This window comes from Vulpes lagopus, chromosome 10, assembly GCF_018345385.1.
Source record: "Vulpes lagopus strain Blue_001 chromosome 10, ASM1834538v1, whole genome shotgun sequence".
NCBI lineage: Eukaryota > Metazoa > Chordata > Mammalia > Carnivora > Canidae > Vulpes > Vulpes lagopus.
In genome coordinates, this window is record NC_054833.1 from 79,231,023 (window position 1) to 79,253,614 (window position 22,592).

At 37.2% G+C, this 22,592-nt stretch overlaps 1 protein-coding gene across 3 annotated transcripts in view; it reads left to right on the top strand.

The window, feature by feature from the left end:
- Positions 1-17,804, top strand: part of FYB2 (FYN binding protein 2) — a 121,008-nt gene extending 103,204 nt beyond the window's left edge. For all 3 annotated transcript variants that reach the window (XM_041772392.1, XM_041772393.1, XM_041772394.1), the window contains 5 exons: positions 10,891-10,977; positions 11,469-11,550; positions 14,704-14,860; positions 14,979-15,012; positions 15,259-17,804. In XM_041772392.1, coding sequence (XP_041628326.1) covers positions 10,891-10,977; positions 11,469-11,550; positions 14,704-14,860; positions 14,979-15,012; positions 15,259-15,280 — 382 coding nt within the window. In that variant the 3' untranslated portion in view covers positions 15,281-17,804. The remainder of the gene's footprint in view (positions 1-10,890; positions 10,978-11,468; positions 11,551-14,703; positions 14,861-14,978; positions 15,013-15,258) is intronic.
- The last annotated feature ends 4,788 nt before the right edge of the window (positions 17,805-22,592 follow it).

The window sequence follows — 22,592 nt, forward strand, 5'->3', positions numbered from 1 at the left end:
TGATTCAGAAATCACTGGAGCTTTGCAATCTGTTCCATATCTTTGAATCTAGAAACTTGAAACTCATTTCAATGCACACACAGTTATTTAATAACCTCTTAAGTACAAGGCAACATGGGGGATAGCAAGCACTGCCTGACAGAGCCTATGTTCTCAAAGATGAAATAACTATGATATAGCAAGAAACCATCTGGAACTTGATTCCCCCTCTCTGGCCGCTTGTTATCTGTCCCTTCTCTTTCAACTAAATGGCCAGAAATAAAGGTCCCTTCTACTCATCTTTGATTCATTTAGGGTCACAAATCAGGTCCCAACTGGTACCAAAAGATTGAGATCATTTCCTGCATATTTTCAAACCACAATTCTTTGAAACTGGACCTCAATCACAAGAGGAAATTTGGAAAGAACTCAAATACATGGAGGATAAAGGGCATCCTACTAAAAAAAAAAAAAAGAATTGGGTCAACCAGGAAATTATAAAGAATTTTTAAAATTCATGGAAACAAATGAAAATGAAAGCACAACTATTCAAAAGCTTTGGGATGCAGCAAAGGCAGTCCTAAGAGGGAAGTATATAGCTATACAAGCCTTTCTCAAAAAACAAGAGAGGTTTCAAATATACAACTTAACCTTATACCTAGAGGAGCTGGAGAAAGAACAGCAAATAAAGCCTACATCCAGCAGGAGAAGAGAAATAATAAAGACTAGAGCAGAAATCAATGAAATAAAAACCAAAAGAACAGTAGAACAGATCAACAAAACTAAGAGCTAGTTCTTTGAAAGAATTAATAAGAATGATAAACTCTTGGTCAGACTTATCAAAAATAAAAGATAAAGGAGCCAAATAAATAAAATCATGAATGAAAGAGGAGAGATCACAACCAACACCAAAGAAATACAAACAATTATAAGAACATATTGTAAGCAACTATATGCCAACACATTAGGCAATCTGGATGCATTCCTAGGGACGTATAAACTACCAAAACTGAAGCAGGAAGAAATAGAAAATCTGAACAGACCCATAACCAGCAAAGAAATTGAAGCAGTAATCAAAAACCTCCCAACAAGCAAAAGTCCAGGGATAGATGGCTTCCCAGGGGAATTGTACCAACCATTTAAAGAAGAATTAATACCTATTCTTCTGAAGTTGTTTCAAAAAATAGAAATGGAGAGAAAACTTCCAAACGCTTTCTATGAGGCCAGCATTACTTTGATCCCAAAACAAAACAAAGACCCCACCAAAAAGGAGAATTACAGACCAATATCCCTGATGAACGTGGATGCCAAAAAATCTCACCAAGATACTAGCCAATAGGACCCAACAGTACATTAAGGATTATTCACCATGACCAGGTGGATTTTATTCCTGGCTGCAAGCCTGGTTCAACATTTGCCAATCAATCAGTTTGATATACTATGTTGATAAGAGAAAGGACAAGAAGCACATGATCCTCTCAATAGATGCAGATGAATGGATAAAGAAAAAGCACTTGACAAAGTACAGCATTCTTTCTTGACTAAAACTCTTCACAGTGTAGGGATAGAGAGAACATACCTCAATATCATAAGAGCCATCTATGAAAAGCCCACAGCCAATATCGTTCTCAATGGGGAGAAACTGAGAGCTTTCCACCTAAGGTCAGGAACATGGCAGCGATGTCCACTCTCACCACTGTTGTTCAACATAGTCCTAGAAGTCCTAACCTCAGCAATCAGACAAAACAATATTATATAAAAGGCATTCAAATTGGCAAAGAAGTCAAACTCTCACTCTTCACAGATGACATGATACTCTATATGGAAAACTCAAAAGACTCTACCTCAAAATTGCTAGAACTCATATAGGAATTCAGCAAAGTGGCAGGATATAAAATCAATGCACAGAAATCAGTTGCATTTCTATACACTAACAATGAGACAGAAGAAAGAGAAATTAAAGAGTCAATCCCATTTACAATTGCACCCAAAACCACAAGATGCCTAGGTATAAACTTAACCAAAGAGGCAAAGGATCTGTACTGAGAAAACTATAGAACACACATAAAAGAAATTGAGGAAGATACAAAGAACTGGAAAAACATTCTATGCTCATGGATTGGAAGAACAAATATTGTTAAAATGTCTATGCTACCTAGAACAATCTATACATTCAATGCAACTCAATGGGAATTGGGGCACATGGGTGGCTCAGTTGGTTAAGCGTCTGCCGAGGTCCTGAGATTGGGCCCTGTGTCAAGCAGGGAGCCTGCTTTCTCCCTCTCCTCCCTGCTGTGCTCTCTGTCACTATCTCTGTCTCTCTCTCAAATAAATCTTTTTTTAAAATACCATCAACTTATTTCAGAGAACCAGAAAAGACCCCGATTAGCCAAAGGAATGTTGAAAAAGAAAACCAAAACTGGTGGCATCACAATTCCAGATTTCAAACTCTATTACAAAGCTGTAATCATCAAAACAATATGGTACTGGCACACACACAAAAAACCCCCATAGATCAATGGAACAGAATAGAGAACCCAGAAATGAACCTTCAACTCTATGGTCAACTCATCTTTGACAAAGCAGGAAAAAATATCCAATGGAAAAAAGGCAGTCTCTTCAACAAATGGTGTTGGGACAATTGGACAGCCACACTCAGACCAATGAAACTGGGTCATTTCCTCATACCATACACAAAATAGACTCAAAATGGATGAAAGGCCTAAATGTGAGACAGGAATCCATCAAAATCCTAGAGGAGAACACAGGCAGCAAACTTTGTGACTTTGGCTGCAGCAACTTCTTACCAGATATGTCTCAAAAGCAAGGGAAACAAGGGCAAAAATGAACTGTTGGGACATCAAGATAAAAAGCTTTTGCACAGCAAAGGAAATAGTCAACAAAACCAAAAGACAACCTACAGTATGGGAGAAGATATTTGCAAATGACACCACAAATAAAGGACTAGTATCCAAAATCTACAAAGAACTTATCAAACTCAACACCCAAAACCCAAAAAATCTAGTCAAGAAACAGGCAGAAGATATGAAGATATTTCTTCAAAGAAGACATACAAATGGCCAACAGACACTTGAAAAAATGTTCAACATCACTGGGCATCAGGGAAATATAAATCAAAACTACAATGAGATACCACCTCATACCAGTCAGAATGACTAAAATTAACAAGACAGGAAACAAATGTTGGTGAGGATTCAGAGAAAGGGAAACCCTCATACATTGTTGGTGGGAATGCAAGTTGGTCAGCACTCTGGAAAACAATATGGAGGTTCCTCAAAAAGTTGAAAATAGAGCTACCCTACAACCCAGTAATTGCACTACTGGCTATTTACTCCAAATATACAAACGTAGTGATCAAAAGGGACACCTGCACCCCTATATTTATAGTGACAATGTCCACAATAGCCAAACTATGGAAAGAGGCCAGATGTCCATCAATAGATGAATGGATAAAGAAGATGTGGTATGGGGGCACCTGGGTGGCTCAGTGGGTTAAGTGTCTGCCTTCGGCTCAGGTCATGATCTCAGAGTCCTGGGATCAAGCCCCACATTGGACTCCCTGCTCGGCAGGGAGCCTGCTTCTCCCTGTCTTCCTTGCTCCTGCTCTCTGTCACTATCTCTGCCTGTCTCTCTCTCTCTCTCTCTCTCTCTCAAATAGATAAAATCTTTTAAAAAGCGGTATACCTTTATATTATATTATAATAATATATAATATAATATTATACATATATATACCACATATATTACTCAGTCATCAAAAAAATGAAGTCTTGCCATTTGCAATGATGTAGATGGAACTAGAGGATATTATGCTACGTGAAATGAGTCAGTCCGAGAAAGAAAATTATCATACGATCTCACTTATATGGGGGAATTTAAGAAACAAAACTGGATCATAGGAGAAGGGAGGAAAAAATAAAACAAGAAATCAGAGATGGAGACAAACTGTAAAAGACTCTTAATTATACGAAACTGGGTTGCTGGAGGGGCAGGAGGTGGGGAATGGGGTAACTGGGTGATGAACATTAAGGAGAGCTATGATGTAATGAGCACTGGGTATTACATAAGACTGATGAATCACTGACCTCTGCTTCCAAAGCCAATAATACATTATACATAAATTAATTGGATTTAAATAAAATTTTAAAAAATAAGTTAGAAAACACTGTCAGGTTTCAAATTCGACTGCACTTATTAGGTGTGTAACCTTGGCATTGATTAAACTCTCTGTACTACTAAAAAATAAATAAATAAATAAAAGTTCTTGGAAAGATGTTCTGAAGGAACTTAGAATGGCTAAGTAATAATCCATTGTGTGAATATGTATGTGTGTTCATATGCAAATATGCATGTGTGTGTATACACCACTTCTTTTCTGCTGTTGTTATATACCACTTCTTTATCCATTCATCTATTGATGGACACTTGGGCTGCTTCCACATCTTGGCTATTGTAAATAATGCTGCAATAAACATAGGGGTGTATATATCTTTTCTGAATTATTGTTTTCAATTTGGGGGCTAAATACCCAGTAGTGGAATTAGTGGATCATATGGTAATTTTATTTTTAATTTTGGGGGGAATCTCCATACTGTTTTACACAGTGGCTGCACCAGTTTGTATTCCCACTAACAGTGCCTAAAGGTCCTTTTTCTCCACATCTTGAACAAACACTTGTTTTCTTGTGTTTGTAAATTTTGTCATTCCAAAAGGTGTGAGGTGGTATTTCATTGTGGTTTTGGTTTGCATTTCCCTGATGATGAGTGATGTTGAGCATGAATGAAAGTTTCATTCTTTTGCATGTAGCTCTCCAGTTTTCCCAGCACCATTTGTTGAATAAACTTTTTCCCATTGCATATTCTTTCTTTCTTATCAAAGATTAATTGACCATATAATTGTGAACTTATTTCTGGATTTTCTATTATGTTCCATTGATCTTTGTGTCTATTTTGTGCCACTATCATACTGTTTTGATTCCTATATGGCTTGGTAGTTTATCTTGAAATCTGAGATTGTGATATCTCCAGCTTTGTTCATCTTTTGTTCATCTTTTTAAAGATTGCTTTGGCTATTCAGGGTCTTTTGTGATTCATACAAGGTTTAGCAGTGTTTGTTCTAGCTCTATGAAAAATACTGTTGATATTTTGATAGGGAATGCATTACATTTCTAAGTTATTTTGGGTAATATGGACATTTTAACTATATTGGTTATGCCAGCCCATGAGCATGGAATATCTTTCCATTTGTTTGTGTCATTTTCAGTTTCTTTCATCAGTGTTTGTAGGTCTCTAACTACAGGTCTTTCATCTCCTTGGTTAAGTTTATCCTAGATATTTTATTATTTTTGTGCAATTATAAATGGGATTGCTTTCTTCATTTCTCTTTCTTCTGCTTCATTATTAGTGTATAGAGATGTAACAGATTTCTGTATATTGATTTTGTATTCTGCAACCCTACTGAATTCTTTTATCAGTTCTAGTAGTTTTTTGGTGGAGTCTTTTGGGGTTTTCTATATAGAGAATCCGGTCATCTGCAAATAAGGAAAGTTTCACTTTTTCCTTAACAATTTGGATGTTTTTTTCTGCATCTATTAAAATGATTGTATGGTTCTTACCTTTCTCTTATTGATGTAACATATCATGTTGATTGATTTGTGAATATTGAGCCATACTTGCATCCCAGGAACAAATTCCACTTGATCATGGTGAGTGATTTTTTTAATGTTTGTTGGATTTGGCTAATATTTTGTTGAGGATTTTTGCATCTATGCTCATCAGAGATATTGGCCTGTAGTTCTCTTTTTCAGTAGTGTCTTTTTTTTTTTAATAAAATGGTCTTTTTTTAAAGATTGTTTGTTTGTTTGTTTGTTTATTTATTTATTTATTTATTTATTTATTTATTTATTTATTTATTTATTTATTTATTATATAGAGAGAGAGAGGCAGAGACACAGGAGGAGGGAGAAGTAGGCTCCATGCCGGGAGCCCGATGCAGGACTCGATCCCTGGACTCCAAGATCGCACCCCAGGCCAAAGGCAGGCAGTAAACCACTGAGCCACCCAGGGATCCCCTCAGTAGTATCTTTATGTGGTTTTGGAATAAGGGTAATGCTGGCCTCATAGAATGAATGTAGAAGCTTTTCTTCCTCTTCTATTTTTTGGAATAGCTTGAGAAGAATAGGTATTAACTCTTTGAATGTTTGATAGAATTCACTTGTGGAAGCTATCTGGTCCTGGGCTTTTCTTTGTTGAGAGTTTCGGTTTTTTTAGTTGTTTTTTTTTTTTTTTATCACTGATCCAATTTCATTGCTGGTAATCAGTCTGCTCAAATTTTCTATTTTTTCCTGATTCAGTTTTGGTAGATTATATGTTTCTAGGAATTTATCCTTTTTTTTTTTTTTTAGCTTTTCCAATTTGTTGATGTATAAGTTTTCATATTTTCTTATAATCCTTTGAATTTCTGTGGTGTAATTTTTCCTTTTTTATTTCTGATTTTATTTGAGTCTTCTCTTTTTTATGAGTCTAGCTAAAAGTTATCAATTACATTAGTCTTTTAAAAGAAGCAGCTCCTGGTTTCATTGATCTGTTCTATTTTTTTTTTTTTTTTTGATCTGTTCTATTTTTAATTTCTACATTGTTTATTTCTGTTCTGATCTTTATTATCTTCTTCCTTCTACTGGTTAGGAGTTTTCTTTGTTCTTTTTCTTCTAGCTCCCTTAAGTGTAATGTTAGATTGCTTGAGATTTTTCTTGCTTATTAAGGTAGGCCTGTGTTGCTATAAACTTCCCTCTTAGAACAGCTTTTGCTGCATCCCAAAGATTTTGGACATTGTGTTTTCATTTTCATTTCTCTCCCTGTATCTTTTCGTTTCCTCTTTGATTTCTTAGCGGTTGAACCATTCATTATTTAGCAGCATGTTGTTTAACCTCATATATTTGTGTTCTTTCCAGATTGTTTTCTTGTGGTTGATTTCTAGTTTCATGGTGTCATGATCAGAAAAGATGCATGGTATGCCTTCAATATTTTTGAATTGAGACTTGTTTTGTGGCCTAATATGTGACCTATTCTAGAGAATGTTCCATGTGCACTTGAAAAGAATTGTATTTCGTGTTTTAGGATAGAATGTTCTGAATGTATCTGTAAGGTCCATCTGGTCCAATGTATCATTCAAAGCCACAGTGTCCTTGTTGATTTTCTATTTAGCTGATTTGTCCTTTGATGTAAGTGGGGTGTTACAGTCCTCTACTCTTGTATTACTATCAGTTACTTTCTTTAGGTTTGTTATTAGCTGTTTTATGTATTTGGGGTGCTCACATGTTGGATGCATGAATAGTTACAATTGTTATATCTTTTTGTTGGGTCATTCCCTTTATGGTTATATAATGTCCTTCCTTTTGTCTTGTTACAGTCTTTGTTTTAAAGTCTATTTTGTCTGATAAAAGCATTGCTTACCTGGCTTTCTTTTCACTTCTATTTGCATGATGAATGCTTTTCCATTCCTTTACCATCAATCTGCAGGCATCTTTAGGTTTAAGTCTTTTGTTGGCAGCATATAGATGAGTCTTATTTTTTTTTTATCCATTCTATTACTCTGTGTCTTTTGATTGGAATATTTAGTCCATTTACATTCAAAGCAATTTTTATAGGTATGTATTTATTACCATTTTATTACTTGTTTTATGGTTGGTTTTGGAGGTTTCGCCTTCTTGCTCTCTCCTGTCACAGTTTGCTGGCTTTTATTTAGTGATATAGATTCCTTTCTCTTTGTTCTTTGCATATCTATTACTAGTTTTTTATTTATGGTTACCATTAGGTTTATATATAACATCTCCTGCATATGGCAGTCTATTCTAAGTTGATAATTGCTTAAGTTTGAACTCATTCTTTACTCCTCTCATCCTCACATTTTAGGTATATGGGTCATATCTTACAGTCTCTTATTTTGTGAATCCCTTGACAGATTTTTATAGATATTTTTACTGCTTTTGTGCTTCCTACTTTTCCTACTTCTATTTATGGTCTTTGCTTTCCACTCAGAGTCCCCTTTAATAAGATTGGTTTAGTGGTCTTGAATTCCTTTAACTTTTATTTATCTGGGAAATTCTTTCTCTCTCCTTCTATGCTAAATGAGTCTTGTTGCATAGAATATTCTTGGTGGCAGGGTTTTGTTTTTGTTTTTCTTTCAGTACTTCGAATATATCATCTCATTTCTTTCTGGCCTACGAAATTTCTGCTGAAAAGATCAGTTGATAGCCTTATGGAGTCTCCCTTGTATGTAACTGTTTTCTTTTCTCTTGCTGCTTTTAACATTCTCTCATCACTACTTTTTGCCATTTTAATTGCTATGTGTCTTGGTGTGGACCTCCTTGGGGTGACTTTGTTGGAAACTTGCTGTACCTTCTGGATCTGAATGTGTTTCCTCCCCGTTTCTACAAGTTTTCAGCTATTATTTCTTCAAATACATTTTCTGCCCTCTTTTCTTTCTATTCTTCTGGGATCCCTACACAATGAATGTTACATGATGGTGTCAGTAAATTCCCTAAGTCTGTTTTCATTTTTCCCCTCCTCTTTAGCTTATTTCACATTACTTTGTCCTCCAGATCTCTGATCAGTTACTCTGCTTCCTCTTGTCTATCCTTTATTCCATCTGGTGTATTTTTTTTAAATATTTTATTTATTTGAGAAAGAGAAAGAACATGCACATGAGCCAGGGGAGGGGCAGAGAATCTTAGGTAGATAGACTCCACGCTGAGCATAGAACTTGATGTGAGGCTTGATCTCATGACTCATGCGATCATGACCCGAGCCAAAACCAAGAGTCAGATGCTTAACCAACTGAGCCATCCAGGTAACCCTCCATCTAGTGTATTTTTAATTTCAGTTATTAAGTTCTTCATCTCAGGTTTTTTTATGTTTTCTGTCTCTTTATAAAGGGTCTCACTGAGGTCTTTCAGTCTTCTCAAGTCCAGTATCTTTATGACTATTATTTTCAATTCTCTATTGTATGTATTACTTATCTCCATTTTGCTTAGGTCTGTTGCTACAATTTTGTCCTGTTCTTTCACTTTGGACATATTCCTCTGTCTCCTATGTTGTCTCTTTGTGATTTTATGTGTTAGAAAAGTCATCTACATCTCCTGCTTTGAAAGTAGTGGCTTTATGAAGAAGTCCTATAGTGTCCTACAGTGTAGTGTCTGCTGTTCATCAGAACCTGGTGCTTCTGGGGTCTCTCCTGGGTGTGCTGTGTCTTGCTATTATGTCTGAGCCACATTTTCCTTCAGTCCAGTCATCTGCAATGGTTCTCTACCTGTTGTAGGCAGACTTTGGTCCCTGTGTTACTAGTGAGCCACTCTGGAGGTGCCTTGGGTTTGAGATGACTCAAACCAGGAGTTTGTTAGAGATGCAGTAGCACTGAACTGCAGGGTAGTTTCCCTGTGTTGTCCCCTGAGCAGCTTTCATTGGTGGGTGAGGCATGCAGTCAGACCAGATGTCTGCCCCCAGGCCACTGCTAGAGCCACAGTCTGACCCCATGTATGATTATCTTTCCCTCTCCTAGAACAGGAGTCACTTAGCAGTCATGCTGCCCCCTGTTGGGGCTGCTTGCACACTGCCAGGTTTGTAGCACGGGTTTAGTGCACTGGAGGGGTAGGTTCACAGAAGGAAGGCAAGGGTGGGTGCAGTGCCAGCAAGTCTCCCCAACCAGGCACTTCAGGAGTGGACCTGCAACCTCCAGACTAAGGTAGGCAAGGCTGGAGGGAGCAGACCCACAGAAGTGATTGGGGCAGGTGAACGGTGGCAGCAAGCTAGGTGAAGTGTTCACAGCACTGGTTTGCATAGGTGTCAAGGCTGGGAGGCAGGGGAGGAAATAGTGCCTGCCTGCTCCTTTGTTTCTGGGGAAGATCCCTGTCCCTCCAGTGCCTGTTCTATTAGTAAACAACTCTCCCTCCTGCATGCCCCAGGCATTTTTCAAACTGCTGCTTCTAGGCTGTATCTCTTTGGAGGGGCTTGTTGTGCTCTCCCTTTAAACAAGGACTCAACTTCCTCTGGTCCTCTTGACTCTCCCAGACTTGAACCTGCTGATTTTTAAAGTTCCAGGTGTTAAACCTCACTGATAAGAACTCATGAAATTTGGCCCCTCTCTGGTTTTTAAAGCCAAATGTTATGAGAGGTGGTTGATCTTCCCTATGCCTGAGGCGTCTATTTCTTTCCTTTCCATGCCCACAGCATCCCTCCCTCCTATGTATAGTTCTAAGTGTCTGTTTAGCTCCCCACAGTGACTCTGCCCTTCCTACCTTCTTCAGTATGGCCTTTTCTCTACATTTAGCTATGAAGAGTCTGTCTGCCAGTCATCAGATCAAGTTCTGGGTTATTTACACTTATCTGTTATCTAGTTGTATCCATGTGATGAAATGAGCTTAGGGTTTTCCTACTCTGACATCTTCCCCAGCTCCTCCCTGCATCTCTTTCTACTAACGCTAAACATGAGATTTGTCTTCTCTCAAAGTAATGGTTAATATTATTTATATTTTAAAGTCATAGAAACTGAGGCTCAGGAAGGGAAATATGATTATAAGCAAGCTGATTTCTTACTTCTGGTTTCAAATTTGGATCGCCACACATCAGAGGTCAAAAAATGATGGCCTGTGGGTCAAAACAGCTGGCCATTTGTTTTTGTAAATACAGTCACAACAGCAGAGTGTAGTAGTTACTACAAAGATGGTATGGCTTGCAAAGCTTAAGATATTTACATTCTGGTCTTGACATAGATTATCCAAATATACTTCTAGAGGATGTTTTTACATTTTCTGTAAAACAAACTATCTAGATAGTACTGATGTTTTCATAAATGTCTTAGTTCATATTCACTTGCTCAAAATATCTTTCTCCTCAGTGATGAAGATAAACTAAAAACCTGGAAGCCCAAGTTTTTGATGGCAAAGGAAAAAAAAGGGAGAAAAGATGCTGAAGAATCAGAAAGGTAGGCGCACACATATACTTAATTACAGCTTATCTACTGAAATATATACCTCTTACTAGCTGTGTGACTTTAGGCAAGTCATTAAATTTGTCAGGTTCCTTATCTATAAAGTGAGAATAATAGGGCAGCCTGGGTGGCTCAGCGGTTTAGCGCCGCCTTCAGTCCGGGGCGTGATCCTGGAGACCCGGGATCGAGTCCCATGTCAGGCTCCCTGCATGGAGCCTGCTTTTCTCCCTCTGCCTGTGTCTCTGCTTCTCTGTGTGTCTCTCATGAGTAAATTGCTGTTGAGTTGGTCTGAATATTACACTTTGCTCTAATGGAAGTATGTGTGTATCTATATAATTATCTACAAAGACATCTATATAGGATTATATATGTATGATTTTCTCCAAAATATTGTGAAGTAGAATGAGTTTATAGATTTGGAAACTTGAGTTTTATTATGGTACATTTAACCTGACTTGCATATTTCTTGCCACTTTATCTCTTAGGAATTTCTTTAGAACTAAGAAGCAAAACTTAGAAAAGATGAGAATGGAAAAAGAAGAAAAACGTTTTAGAGAACAATTTGAGGTAGGTTCTCCTCTGAAGGTTAAAATTAAAAACAGAAATTCCTAACTTTTAATAGTACTAAAGATCCTACAAGAGTGTTGTACCTCTGGCCTCTGGAATAGATAGGACCCATGACTAAACAGATGATTGTTTTTTTCCTGATGCATTTCTATCTTATCCTGCCTTTATACAGGCTATCCTCTCTGCCTGGAAAAACGCCTTAGTTATTCTTAAGGCTCTGTTCAAATGTCACCCACTCTTCCTAAGAAAGGAACTTAGCACATTTTATCTGTTACACACGTATCTTTTCTAACACTGATGAGTTATAACACAGCCTGTGTGTGTATTCTCCACTGAACTCAAGTCCTAAGTAAAAATTTTTGTCTCATTCAAGTTTGCTCCCCAGCTCCCAATATATCTGGACCCACAGTGTTCAGTGAGTAAATGAATAATTAGATAAATGAACAACTGAATGAGTGAATGAAAGAAGCAGTATCTGAACCTCCTTGACTTCTTCTGTCATTATGAATCCATTAAGGAGTATTTCCTTAATTCCAAGGTTCAAACAGTCCTGCCTTATAATTTCATAAAGAGAAATTGAGAAACATACTGAATAGCTCCCAGGTCCCAGATACTGGATGAGAGACAGAATGTGGGCATCCTGCTTATGAAATTTGTCCAAGTCGCTACTATTCCCTATTATCGAATGGATAAAGATTGTGTTTCTTCACGTGACATATAAAGTTCTTCATGTTATGACTTCTGCTTATCTTTCAGGTTTTATTTCCTGCCATTCTTCACCTTACTTTGGCAACAAACTACTTATAGTTCTGTCCCTTCAATGAACATGCACTTCAGTCCCTGTCCTGCTGCTATTTATTCCCTTCCTCTAGGCATTTACTTGGTCTGCCCTACCTGTCTGGTGATACTCTTGCTACTTTTCCCCATCTGACTAGCTTTCATTCATTTATCAACACCCAGTCAAGGCATCTCTTCTCCTCCAGGAAGAATGACCTCATTAAGGAAATTACCCTTCCTCAGTATACCTCTATATCTGAGCCTATCAAAAGCATTAACATTATTGCAATTATGTGTTTACCAATAATATTATGAGCTCTTAGAGAACACGGTTGTCTTACTTTTATATCCAAGTGTAGAGCAGAATAAAATTACCTTTGTAAATGTCCAAGAATGTTTTTGGATTTAACTAAAAAAGAATATACACAAATCCCTCATAATCATTAATAACTCTTGTTTTGGACCAAAGCTGATAAGGACTTATTATATCTAGAAATCATAATATTATTACTTACTGCAACTGTGATATTAGGTTAATTGAAAAACAATAGTGTTAGGCAGCCCAGGTGGCTCAGCAGTTTAGCGCCACCTTCAGCCCAGGGTGTGATCCTGGAGACCCAGGATCGAGTCCCACATCAGGCTCCCTGCATGGAGCCTGCTTCCCCCTCTGCCTGTGTCTCTGACTCTTTCTCTCTCTGTCTCTCATGAATAAATAAACAAAATCTCTGTCTCTCATGAATAAATAAAACAAAAGAAAAGAAAAAAAGAAAAGAAATGAAAACAACAGTATAACAATTACTTGCTGAAAAGACCCTATATTCCCTCTAGGACTTCTCTCACTTTGTCACTGTCTCATATTTCATGTGTATGGTTCCATTCTTCCTTACTATCTGTGGTGGATTTTCCTTATATATCATTAGAAAAACTATGCCGTATCAGTAATTTTTATTCAGCTCACATCACAAATGATTAGTACCTCGTTTGCGCTAGGCTTTGAGAATACAAGGATGAATAAAACTGTCTTCCACTTTCATTTTATAAGATACTATGTATAAAATGCTGTAATAGGAGTATACACAAAGTGCAGTTAAACAGAAAAACATACATGGTAGTTGTGAAATCTCCATGTGAAGTGGTTAGAGAAAAAATTATTTCAGGCAGAGGAAACCATATGAGCAGAGGCTTGTAAATATAAAAGGTACCTGGTGTAATCAGGATCATCAGGTAGCTTGATGTGGCTTCATTATTGGGAGAGAAATAAAAGCATGGGAAATGACAGTATGCAAAGGACCTTGAATGTCAAGCTGAGAAATGTGGATCTTATCATGAAAGTAATGAAGAATCTTTAGAACTTGACAAAAAGAAAGTGACCTGATCAGATTTTCATTTTAAGAAATCACTGTATTCATAGTGAACAATGGCCTGGAAAATGGTAAGAAATCAGCGAGGAAGCTATTACTTTGTTAGACAAAAGAAAAATCTATCTTGTGGATCAGATCCCATTTGGTATAGAGTGATATACTTTATCATCTGAATTCAGCACACTTCTGAGAGTGGGAGGAGGCATACCTAATTCTAAGTATGTATAAATACAGATACTAGGTATAATAAGCAGGCTATCCTGAGTGGAAGGAGATGTCTGGCCATCCTAATTTAGTTAACTAGGTGTCTATAAATATAAGCCAAGTATTCTGGAACTTTTTCTGGGTCAAGAGATATCAATACATTAGAAGGTAAAAATGTATAGGCTGGCTAGTTTATCACACAGAAAAAACTTCCCTTGAGGCTATAAATTAAATTTCTCATCAGTTTTTTCACAAATGCCTGTCTTTGACCATAGGAGAGTGGGAACTGCTCCCCCCCTCCAAACCTACTACTTATATTACTTATACTTACTACTTATACTACTTATACTTACTATATAAGCCCAGAGAGAGAGGAGGGGTAGAAAGAGTACTAGAAATGCTAGGTATGTTAGTACTAGAGTACTAGAAATGCTAGGTATGTTAGAACATTATAAACTCTAAAGCACTCCACGAAGAGGTTTTCTATTTCCCTCTTACTTTTCTGAGTTTAGTGGTAACTTTATTACTGCAACAGCTAAAATACCATCCATGGAACTTAATTTATACCCATGTTACAGATGTCTCATCCACTGGAATTCATTCAAAGACAATTAGGTAAGAAGTGTGAAAACACTTTGAAAAAATGACAGTACCAAACTAAATGTAAGAGTGGCATTTTACCAGTATTTTCCTCTTCCTTTAGATGTTACTTAATATCTGGATCTTCAGTTTGAGGTTACTATATTATGTCCTTCCATTAATTTTGTTAGAATAAAAACTGCACAGTCTGATTAGTAATTTCTTATTTCAGTATGACAAAGAGATTACTGTCATCAACACAGCAGTGGCATGTTCCAGTAATTCAAGAAATGGAATATTCTATTTGCCAATAACCCCTGGAGAAGAACTGCAAGTCATTGATACCACTGAAGAAAATCTAGTGATCTGTCGCAATTCCAAAGGCAAATGTAAGTTATTTGCCCATAAGCAATAACTTATGTTATAAACAATAAGTTATGGCTTATTACCGATAAAATTTCAGTCACTGTTTATAACTTTTCAGACCAGTGATTTTTGTTTCTACAGATGGATATGTACTAATTGAACACCTAGATTTCAAGTAAGTAGTTTGATTTTATACTTCAAATCATGAATTCTAAATACTTTATACACTGTTGTGCACGTTTGTCTCAAAGACTCCTGCATTTATTTAAATTCAGGAAGTTTTAAGGATTACTTTGAATGAGACTTAATTCTTGTGTCTCCTAAGTATCTTATCATAGGTTTCTACAGAGCTTAACTATCAAACTAGTTAAGAAATCTGCCACCCGCTGCTCCGCTGGCCTCTATGTTTCTGTTTTTTCAGGCATCAAGGCTGGTCACCTTAGGAAGATCAAGCTCCATGGCAGGGGCTGCGCTAGAAAAGACTAGCCTGAGACCTCAGCCCTTCCTCACCTCAGTTTCAGGTCACATGTCAAATGGGATGGTGGGATCTATGAATACTGAGAAGAGAAAAACTCCTCCACATTTAGATGTTGGTTTTACTCAATGGTTATCTTTCAATGTCCATGTCAGTATCTATTTCACTGCTGGCTCAAGAGAGTGTGAAACCGTGTGTGTTAGCATTTGAGCATTTATTTAATAAGCCATAGCCAAAGTTAAAAATCATGCCTTCTGGTACCTAGACAGCTGTGCAGATGGTTAGTCTGCTTCTAATATTAGTACATGAGTGTTTATAATTTCTAGAAGATGTTGTGCATTTAAATTGGGTATAATTTACTTCTGAAAAGTAAGTACTGTAACCAAGGTCTTTTAAATACTCAAATTTAAGGTATAACCTTAAAACATAATTATGGCTCAGTCTTTAAAACATCAAGGTATAAGTGTCCTCCTTTTAATCAAAAAACTCAAATCAGACAAATGCTGTTCCATATTGGCTTCTTGTGGGAATAGGATGCTGAAAAGTAATTTATTCTTGAAGGAAGAGCCTAAATCTATTTAACACAATTTAAATAATATATATACTGTTTAAAACATCCTATTGCCCAAAGAAAAATAATTCTATGCCTGAACACCTATTAAATAGAATTAAAGAAAAATAAAATGAAGCTGTAAATAACATTTTGTTTTTTACATGATGTGCACTGCCTGTCCATGAAAAAAATTCTATATAGGTATACAGCTGTTTTAAAAATTGTCAGCTTCTTCAACACCTAAAAACTGAACAATTTCACTCCATTGTTTTTATTTCCAGCGGACTCCATCTCACAATCTCAAGATCACAACCTGAGCTGAAACCAAGAGTTGGATGCTTAACTGACTGTGACACAGGGGGCCCCTTTGTTCTTTAGCCTTCAAAGGTGTGATAGAATTTGTCCCACGGCCCCATTCTTTATCAGACTTTTAAAAAATTTTTATTTAAATTCAATTAACACATAATGAAGTATTAGTTTCAGAGGTAGAGTTCAGTGATTTAGCAGTTGCATATAATACCCAGTTCTCATTACATCACATGTCCTCCTTAATGCTCATCACTCAGTTTGTTTCCTAGAGGCAAGAGACTCTTCAGGTTTGCTGTGAGACTATGTGTGAAGCTTCTAGGTTCTTTTATCTCCTTTTTCATGTTTCAAGTGGCACTCATCCAATAAAGGCCAAGCATCAGAAGTATTCATAGAGGAAAGGGGAATATGGCAGCAGAATAGGAGGATTCTAGGCTCACTTCATCCCACAAATATGACCATGTAACTATCAAATCACACTAAATGCTCCAGAAATTTATCTGAACACTGGCAGAACAAATTCCACAACTAAAGGTAGAGAAGTGGTCACATATCAAAGGCAGGAAGTGCGGAAACACAGCTTGTCATGGCCACTGTGGTGGGAAAGGAGCCATGATTGTCAAGAAGGGCAAGAGACAGACTAACACATAGGAGCATGCAGGGAAAATGAATGCTCATAGCAATTGGCTTAGAATGTGAGAGGGGCCAAATTCAGTGGAGCTTAAAGCCTGGAGTTTTAAAGGTCACTGTGCTTGGCTCTGTGAGAGTGCAGAGGACATACAGGGGTAGAAACAGCCATCTGAAGAGCCACTGGAGCACATGGTAGGAGGGTTAGTTGCTTACCTCCAAGTCCCAGAGAGATAGCGTTCAGGGAGAGACCCCTTGAGAAATAAAGGAACTGACAGGTGCCCTTTTCTGCCCCCATCCCTTAGCATAAGCACAGATCCACCTGCAGGAACCAGCACAGCTTAATACTCACTACCTAACTTGCTTACACCAAGTCCCACCTCCCCAAGCTCCGGAAGAACTACTTTTCCTATTCTGCTTACCTCAGTCCCAAGGCAGCAGGCCTCAAACCCTAGAAGACCAGTGCAAGCATCTGTCAACACTGCTTCTTACAACCTGGGAGTTTGTGAGGCCTTGGTTTCAGTGGCAACTGTGACTGTCCTCATTTTGCAAGCAGACTAGAACACACCTCGTTAAAAGCACACCATATTCAAGCCAGAGCCACTGCCCACAGCAGGCAAAGAGAGCTTCTGTAGACAACTTGCCTGAAGGATAAACCAGCACACATTGGAGATACTCCCAGAAGTGCCAGGCCCTGGGAACAGGGGATACTACATTACAGAGCACTATAGGACTTCTTCATAAAGCCATTACCCTCAAGAACAGGAGAGTAGCTGACTTTACTAACACAGAAACAGGCATAGAGACTTAGACAAAATGAGAAGACAGGAGAATTTGTCCCAAATCAAAGAACAGGACAAGCCATGGCTAGGAATCTAAGCAAAAGAGATACAAGTAACATGCCTGATGGAGAATTTAAAGCAATGACCAGGGGTGCCTGGGTGGCTCAGTAAGTTAAGCATCTGCCTTTGGCTCAGGTAATGAGCCCAGGGTCCTGGAATTGAGCCCTGCATCAGGCTCCTTGCTCAACGGGAAGCCTGTTTCTCCCTCTGCTTATGCTCTCTCACTGTCTCAAATAAATAAAATATATATTTTTTTAAATGATCGTAAGGATACTCACAGGACTTGAGAAAAGAGTGGAGGACATCAGTGAGACACTTAATATAAAGGGTTCAATAACTGAAATGAGAAATATGCTTGATGGAATGAATAGGCTGAAAGAAACAGAAGAATGAATTAATAACCTAGAAGACAGAGTAGGGGAAAGTAATTGAGCTAAAAAATTATGCAAAACAAGAGCAAACTAAGGGAACTTAGTGACTCCATCAGACATAATAACATTCATAATATAGGAGTTGCAGAAGAACAGAGAAATGGGGGTAGAGAATTTATTTGAAGAATAGCTGAAAACTTCTCTAATCTGAGGAAGGAAATAGCCACATCTAGGAGGCACGAGAACCCTCAACAAAAGCAGATCTACACCAAGACATACTGTAATTAAAATTCTTAAAAGCAGCAAGACAAAAGACAGTTACATACAATGGAAACCCCATGCTAGCAGTGGATTTTTCAGCAGAAACTTTACCAGCCAGACGAGAAGGGCATGATATATTCAAAGAGCTGAATGAGAAAAATCTGCAGCCAAGAATACTCTATCCAGCAAGGCTATCATTCAGAATAGGAGAGTTTCTCAGATGAACAAAAACTAAAGGAGTTCATGACCATGAAACCAGCCATGCAAGAAATACTAACAAGGACTCTTTGAGCAGAAAGACCAAAATGGAAATATGAAGGTAGAAAACACAAAAGCAGTAAAAATGAATATTTCCGTAAAAAATCAGTCAAGAAATTCACAAAAAGGATGTAAAATAGGATACCACATACCTAAATCATGAGAAGGACAGGAGTAAAGAATGGGTTCAAACTTAAATGACCATCAATTTAATGTAGACTGCTATATGCAGATGTTACATACCAACCTAATGGTAACCACAAATCAAAAATCACTAATAAATATGCAAAGAATAAAGAGAAAGAAATCCAAATATAACAAAATCTTCAGAAACAACTGCAAAACAATAAAATGGCAATAAATACATATCAATCAGTAATTACTCTGAATGTAAGTGGATTAAATATTCAAAAGACATGGGTCTTATTTTTTATCCATCCTGTCACCCTACTTATATGTTGCCTACAACAGACCCATTTTAGACCTAAAGACACCTGCACATTGAAAGTGAAGGATGGGGAAACATCATGCAATCAGATGTCAAAAGAAAGCCAGGGTAGCAATGCTTATATCAAAGACTGTAACAAGAGACAAAGGACACTATATAAATGTAAAGGGGACAATCCAACAAAAAGATAGAATTGTAAATATTCATACACCCAACACAGAATCACTCATATACATAAAATAGTGAATAACAAACATAAACTAATCAATAATATAGTAATAGTAGGGGACTTCAACACCCCACTTACATCAATGGGCAAATCAACAGAAAATCAAGGAAATAATGGCTTTAAATGACACACTGGATCAGATGGATCTAACAGATACGTTCAGAACATTCCATCCTAAAACAACAGAATATACCTTCTTTTCAAGTGCACATGGACCATTTTCCAGAATAGATCACATATTAGGCCACAAAACAAACCTCAACAAATTAAAAAAATCAGAGTCAGACTATGCATCTTTTCTGAGTACAGCGGTATGAAACTAGTAGTCAAACCACAATAAAAAATTTGGGAAGACCACAAATAAAGTTAAATAACATGCTACTAAACAATGAATGGGTCAACCAGGAAATAAAAGGAAAAAAAGTGTATGAAAACTCTTGGATGCTGCAAAAGTGGTTCTAAGAGGGAAGTCTATAGTAATACAAGCTTACCTCAAAAAGACAAATCTCAAATAAATAACCTAATCTTACACCTAAGGGAGCTAGAAAAAGAACAAAACATAAAATAAGCAAAAGGAAGGAAATAATAAAGATTAGAGCAGAAATAAATTACATAGGAACTAATAAAACAGATAAGTGAATCCAGGAGCTGGTTCTTTGATACCACATCAGGCCAGTATCTCAGATGAACAGAGGTGTAAAAAATCAACAAAATACCAGGAGACTGAATCCAACAATATATTTTAAAAAATCATTCACCACAATCAAGTGGGATTGATTTATTCGTAGGTTGCAAGGTGGTTCAATATTCACAAATTAATCAACATGTAATCAAATCAACAAGAAAAAAGAACCACAGGATCATTTGAAGAGATGGAGAAAAAGCATTTTACAAAGTATAACATCCATTCATGATAAAAACCCTCAACAAAGTAGGTTTACAAGAAACATACCTTAACATAATAAAGGCCATATATGAAAAACCCACAGACAATCTCATCCTTAATGGAGAAAAACTAAGTGCTTTTCTGCTAAGGTCAAAAACAAGGATGACTGCTTTCATCACTTTTATTCAACACAAATGAAATGCCTAGAAGATTAAGAAATGCTTTATAGATAAAGGGACACCGAAATTCAGTGTTTATATGCAAGTATGTTTGCTGGTCAAGGAGCACACACAGATGGAAAAATCTATGCTATGTCTGGTGAGAGATGGCCAGAGCTGCAATGGGGTAAACTCCAACTTAAAGATTTCACTTGGACATTTTCCGCTAGAGTGAGGAGACATTCAGAGGTCTTAAGCAGGAAACTAGTGCCAGATATTTAGAGAGGAAGGAAGAAAAACTATCATAGCAACATGGCCGATACACTGAAAAAACTTTATTTCTCTAATATTCTAGGCAAAAGGCCTTAAGACAGCAGCAAGAGAACTATCTAGTATAAGAGCCCCATTAGAGATAGTACAGAGGTAAAGAGACAAAATGTCTTGGTGACTGATTAGAAGTACAGGTGGAACAGAGAATTAAGGAATTACTCAGATTTCTTTTTTGAGAGATGAGATTAAGGCTGGTACCAAATATTGGAAATCTATTTCTGTTGGACCCCCTGAATTAAATCTGCTACTCAGTGAGAGGCAAGTACAGCCCTCTCCCATACTCCAGGAAAAGACCTGTTACAGTGGGCACTGTAGAAGGTAAGTATGGCCTGTAGGCAAGGAGGTAAGTGAGAGGCTAAGCAGAGACCTTTCCTGCCAACAATCCTGTCTAGTAGAGTCAGAAACTATATATCACTCTTGCCAGCTTATCAGATGATCTCTTGCTGTAATTCAGTAGCTCAGCTCTGAGCCTCTATTTACTCAATAGAACAGGGCTAGTAACACTCAGTTTGTCTACTTCAGTGTTGTAATCAGGCTATAATAATATAAATAAAAATGTCCTAAAATCCTTAGTACGTAATACGGTATAAATATTAATACTTGGCCTTTTCTGTAGTTGAAGATGTTAGAAACAAAAATATAGTTTTGACATTCAACTCTTGAAAGAATGGCTGGGATGTTATAGGTAAACTGAATGTTTTAAAATATGAATCATTTGGTCTAATAGAAATTACTATTTATTGATATGGAACAGGTTTGTAGGAAGAATAATTGCTTCTATCCTATCCATAATCAATGGTTATAACTATGTGGTTATAGTTCTGTTTCACTAAGGTCAGCCACATTTCTTCCATTCTTTAAATCCTAGCATTCAAAACTAAATTTCTCATTATTGATGTACCAAATTTTTTAATGTAAACACTGTAAACACTGTAATATTGCTGCTGTCCAAGCAGTGATATCCAAGCAGTGATGTCCAAGCAGATGCCATCTGCCTCCTACAAACCCTAACCTAGCATAAAACTTAAATGGAAAGATGGACTTTTTTGTTTTAATTTTGTATAAAAAGATAAATAAAGACAACAGCATTCAAAGGAACTTGATCCTAACAGAGGCTAACACAGGCACACTCCAATTTACTTACAGGCCAGGCCTCTAGCAACCTATAAACATGTACCAACAAAACCTTCCCTTCCTCCTTTTGAGTACTTCTGTGAAACACTTGGTTCTTCCAAGATGACATAGCATTCTCTTGACCAGAACCTCCCCCACACATCTTCAGAACTTCTAAAACATAGATTCTAAAGGAAACTATAGGAAGAGAAAACAATGAATATATAATGACAAATTCCTATAAAGTATTTATTTTAGGGTAGGGATGATATTTCCTTCAGCTTCTTCATACTTCTGTTTTCTTTTCAAATTTCCTATGATAAGCATCCACATCCATGAAATTTAGGAAATAAAGGAAAACCATTTTAACTAATAAAAACAAATCTCTTTGAATAACGCAAATTGAAATCTTGTCTAGCCTAGGCAGCCTTTAGTGTAAAGTTCTATTAGGTCAGAGGTCCTTTACACCTTCCTACTTTATGGTTGTGGTAAACAGAATTTTTCCCCTGTGATCTTTATGCCTTGGTGTTATTCCTATAAACATGTGACTTGGGACTTTATAGATAAAATTAAAGTTGCTAGCCATTTAACCTTAAGCCAGAGAGATTAGGGGTGCCTGGATGGCTCAGTAGGTTAAGTGTCTGCCTTCAGCTCAGGTCATGATCTCAGGGTCTTGGGATCAAGTCCCATGTCAGGCTCCATCTCAGCAGAGTCTGCTTCTTCCTCTCCCTCTGCCCCTCCCCTCCACTTGAGTTCTTTCTCTAATAAATAATATCTTTATAACAGATTATCCAGGTGAGCCCAATTTAATCACAGGGAACCTTAAAATCAGAAGAGGGAAACAGAAGAGTCAGCCAGCCAGTCAGAGAAAAATAGTGAAAGAGGCAGGAGAAATTCA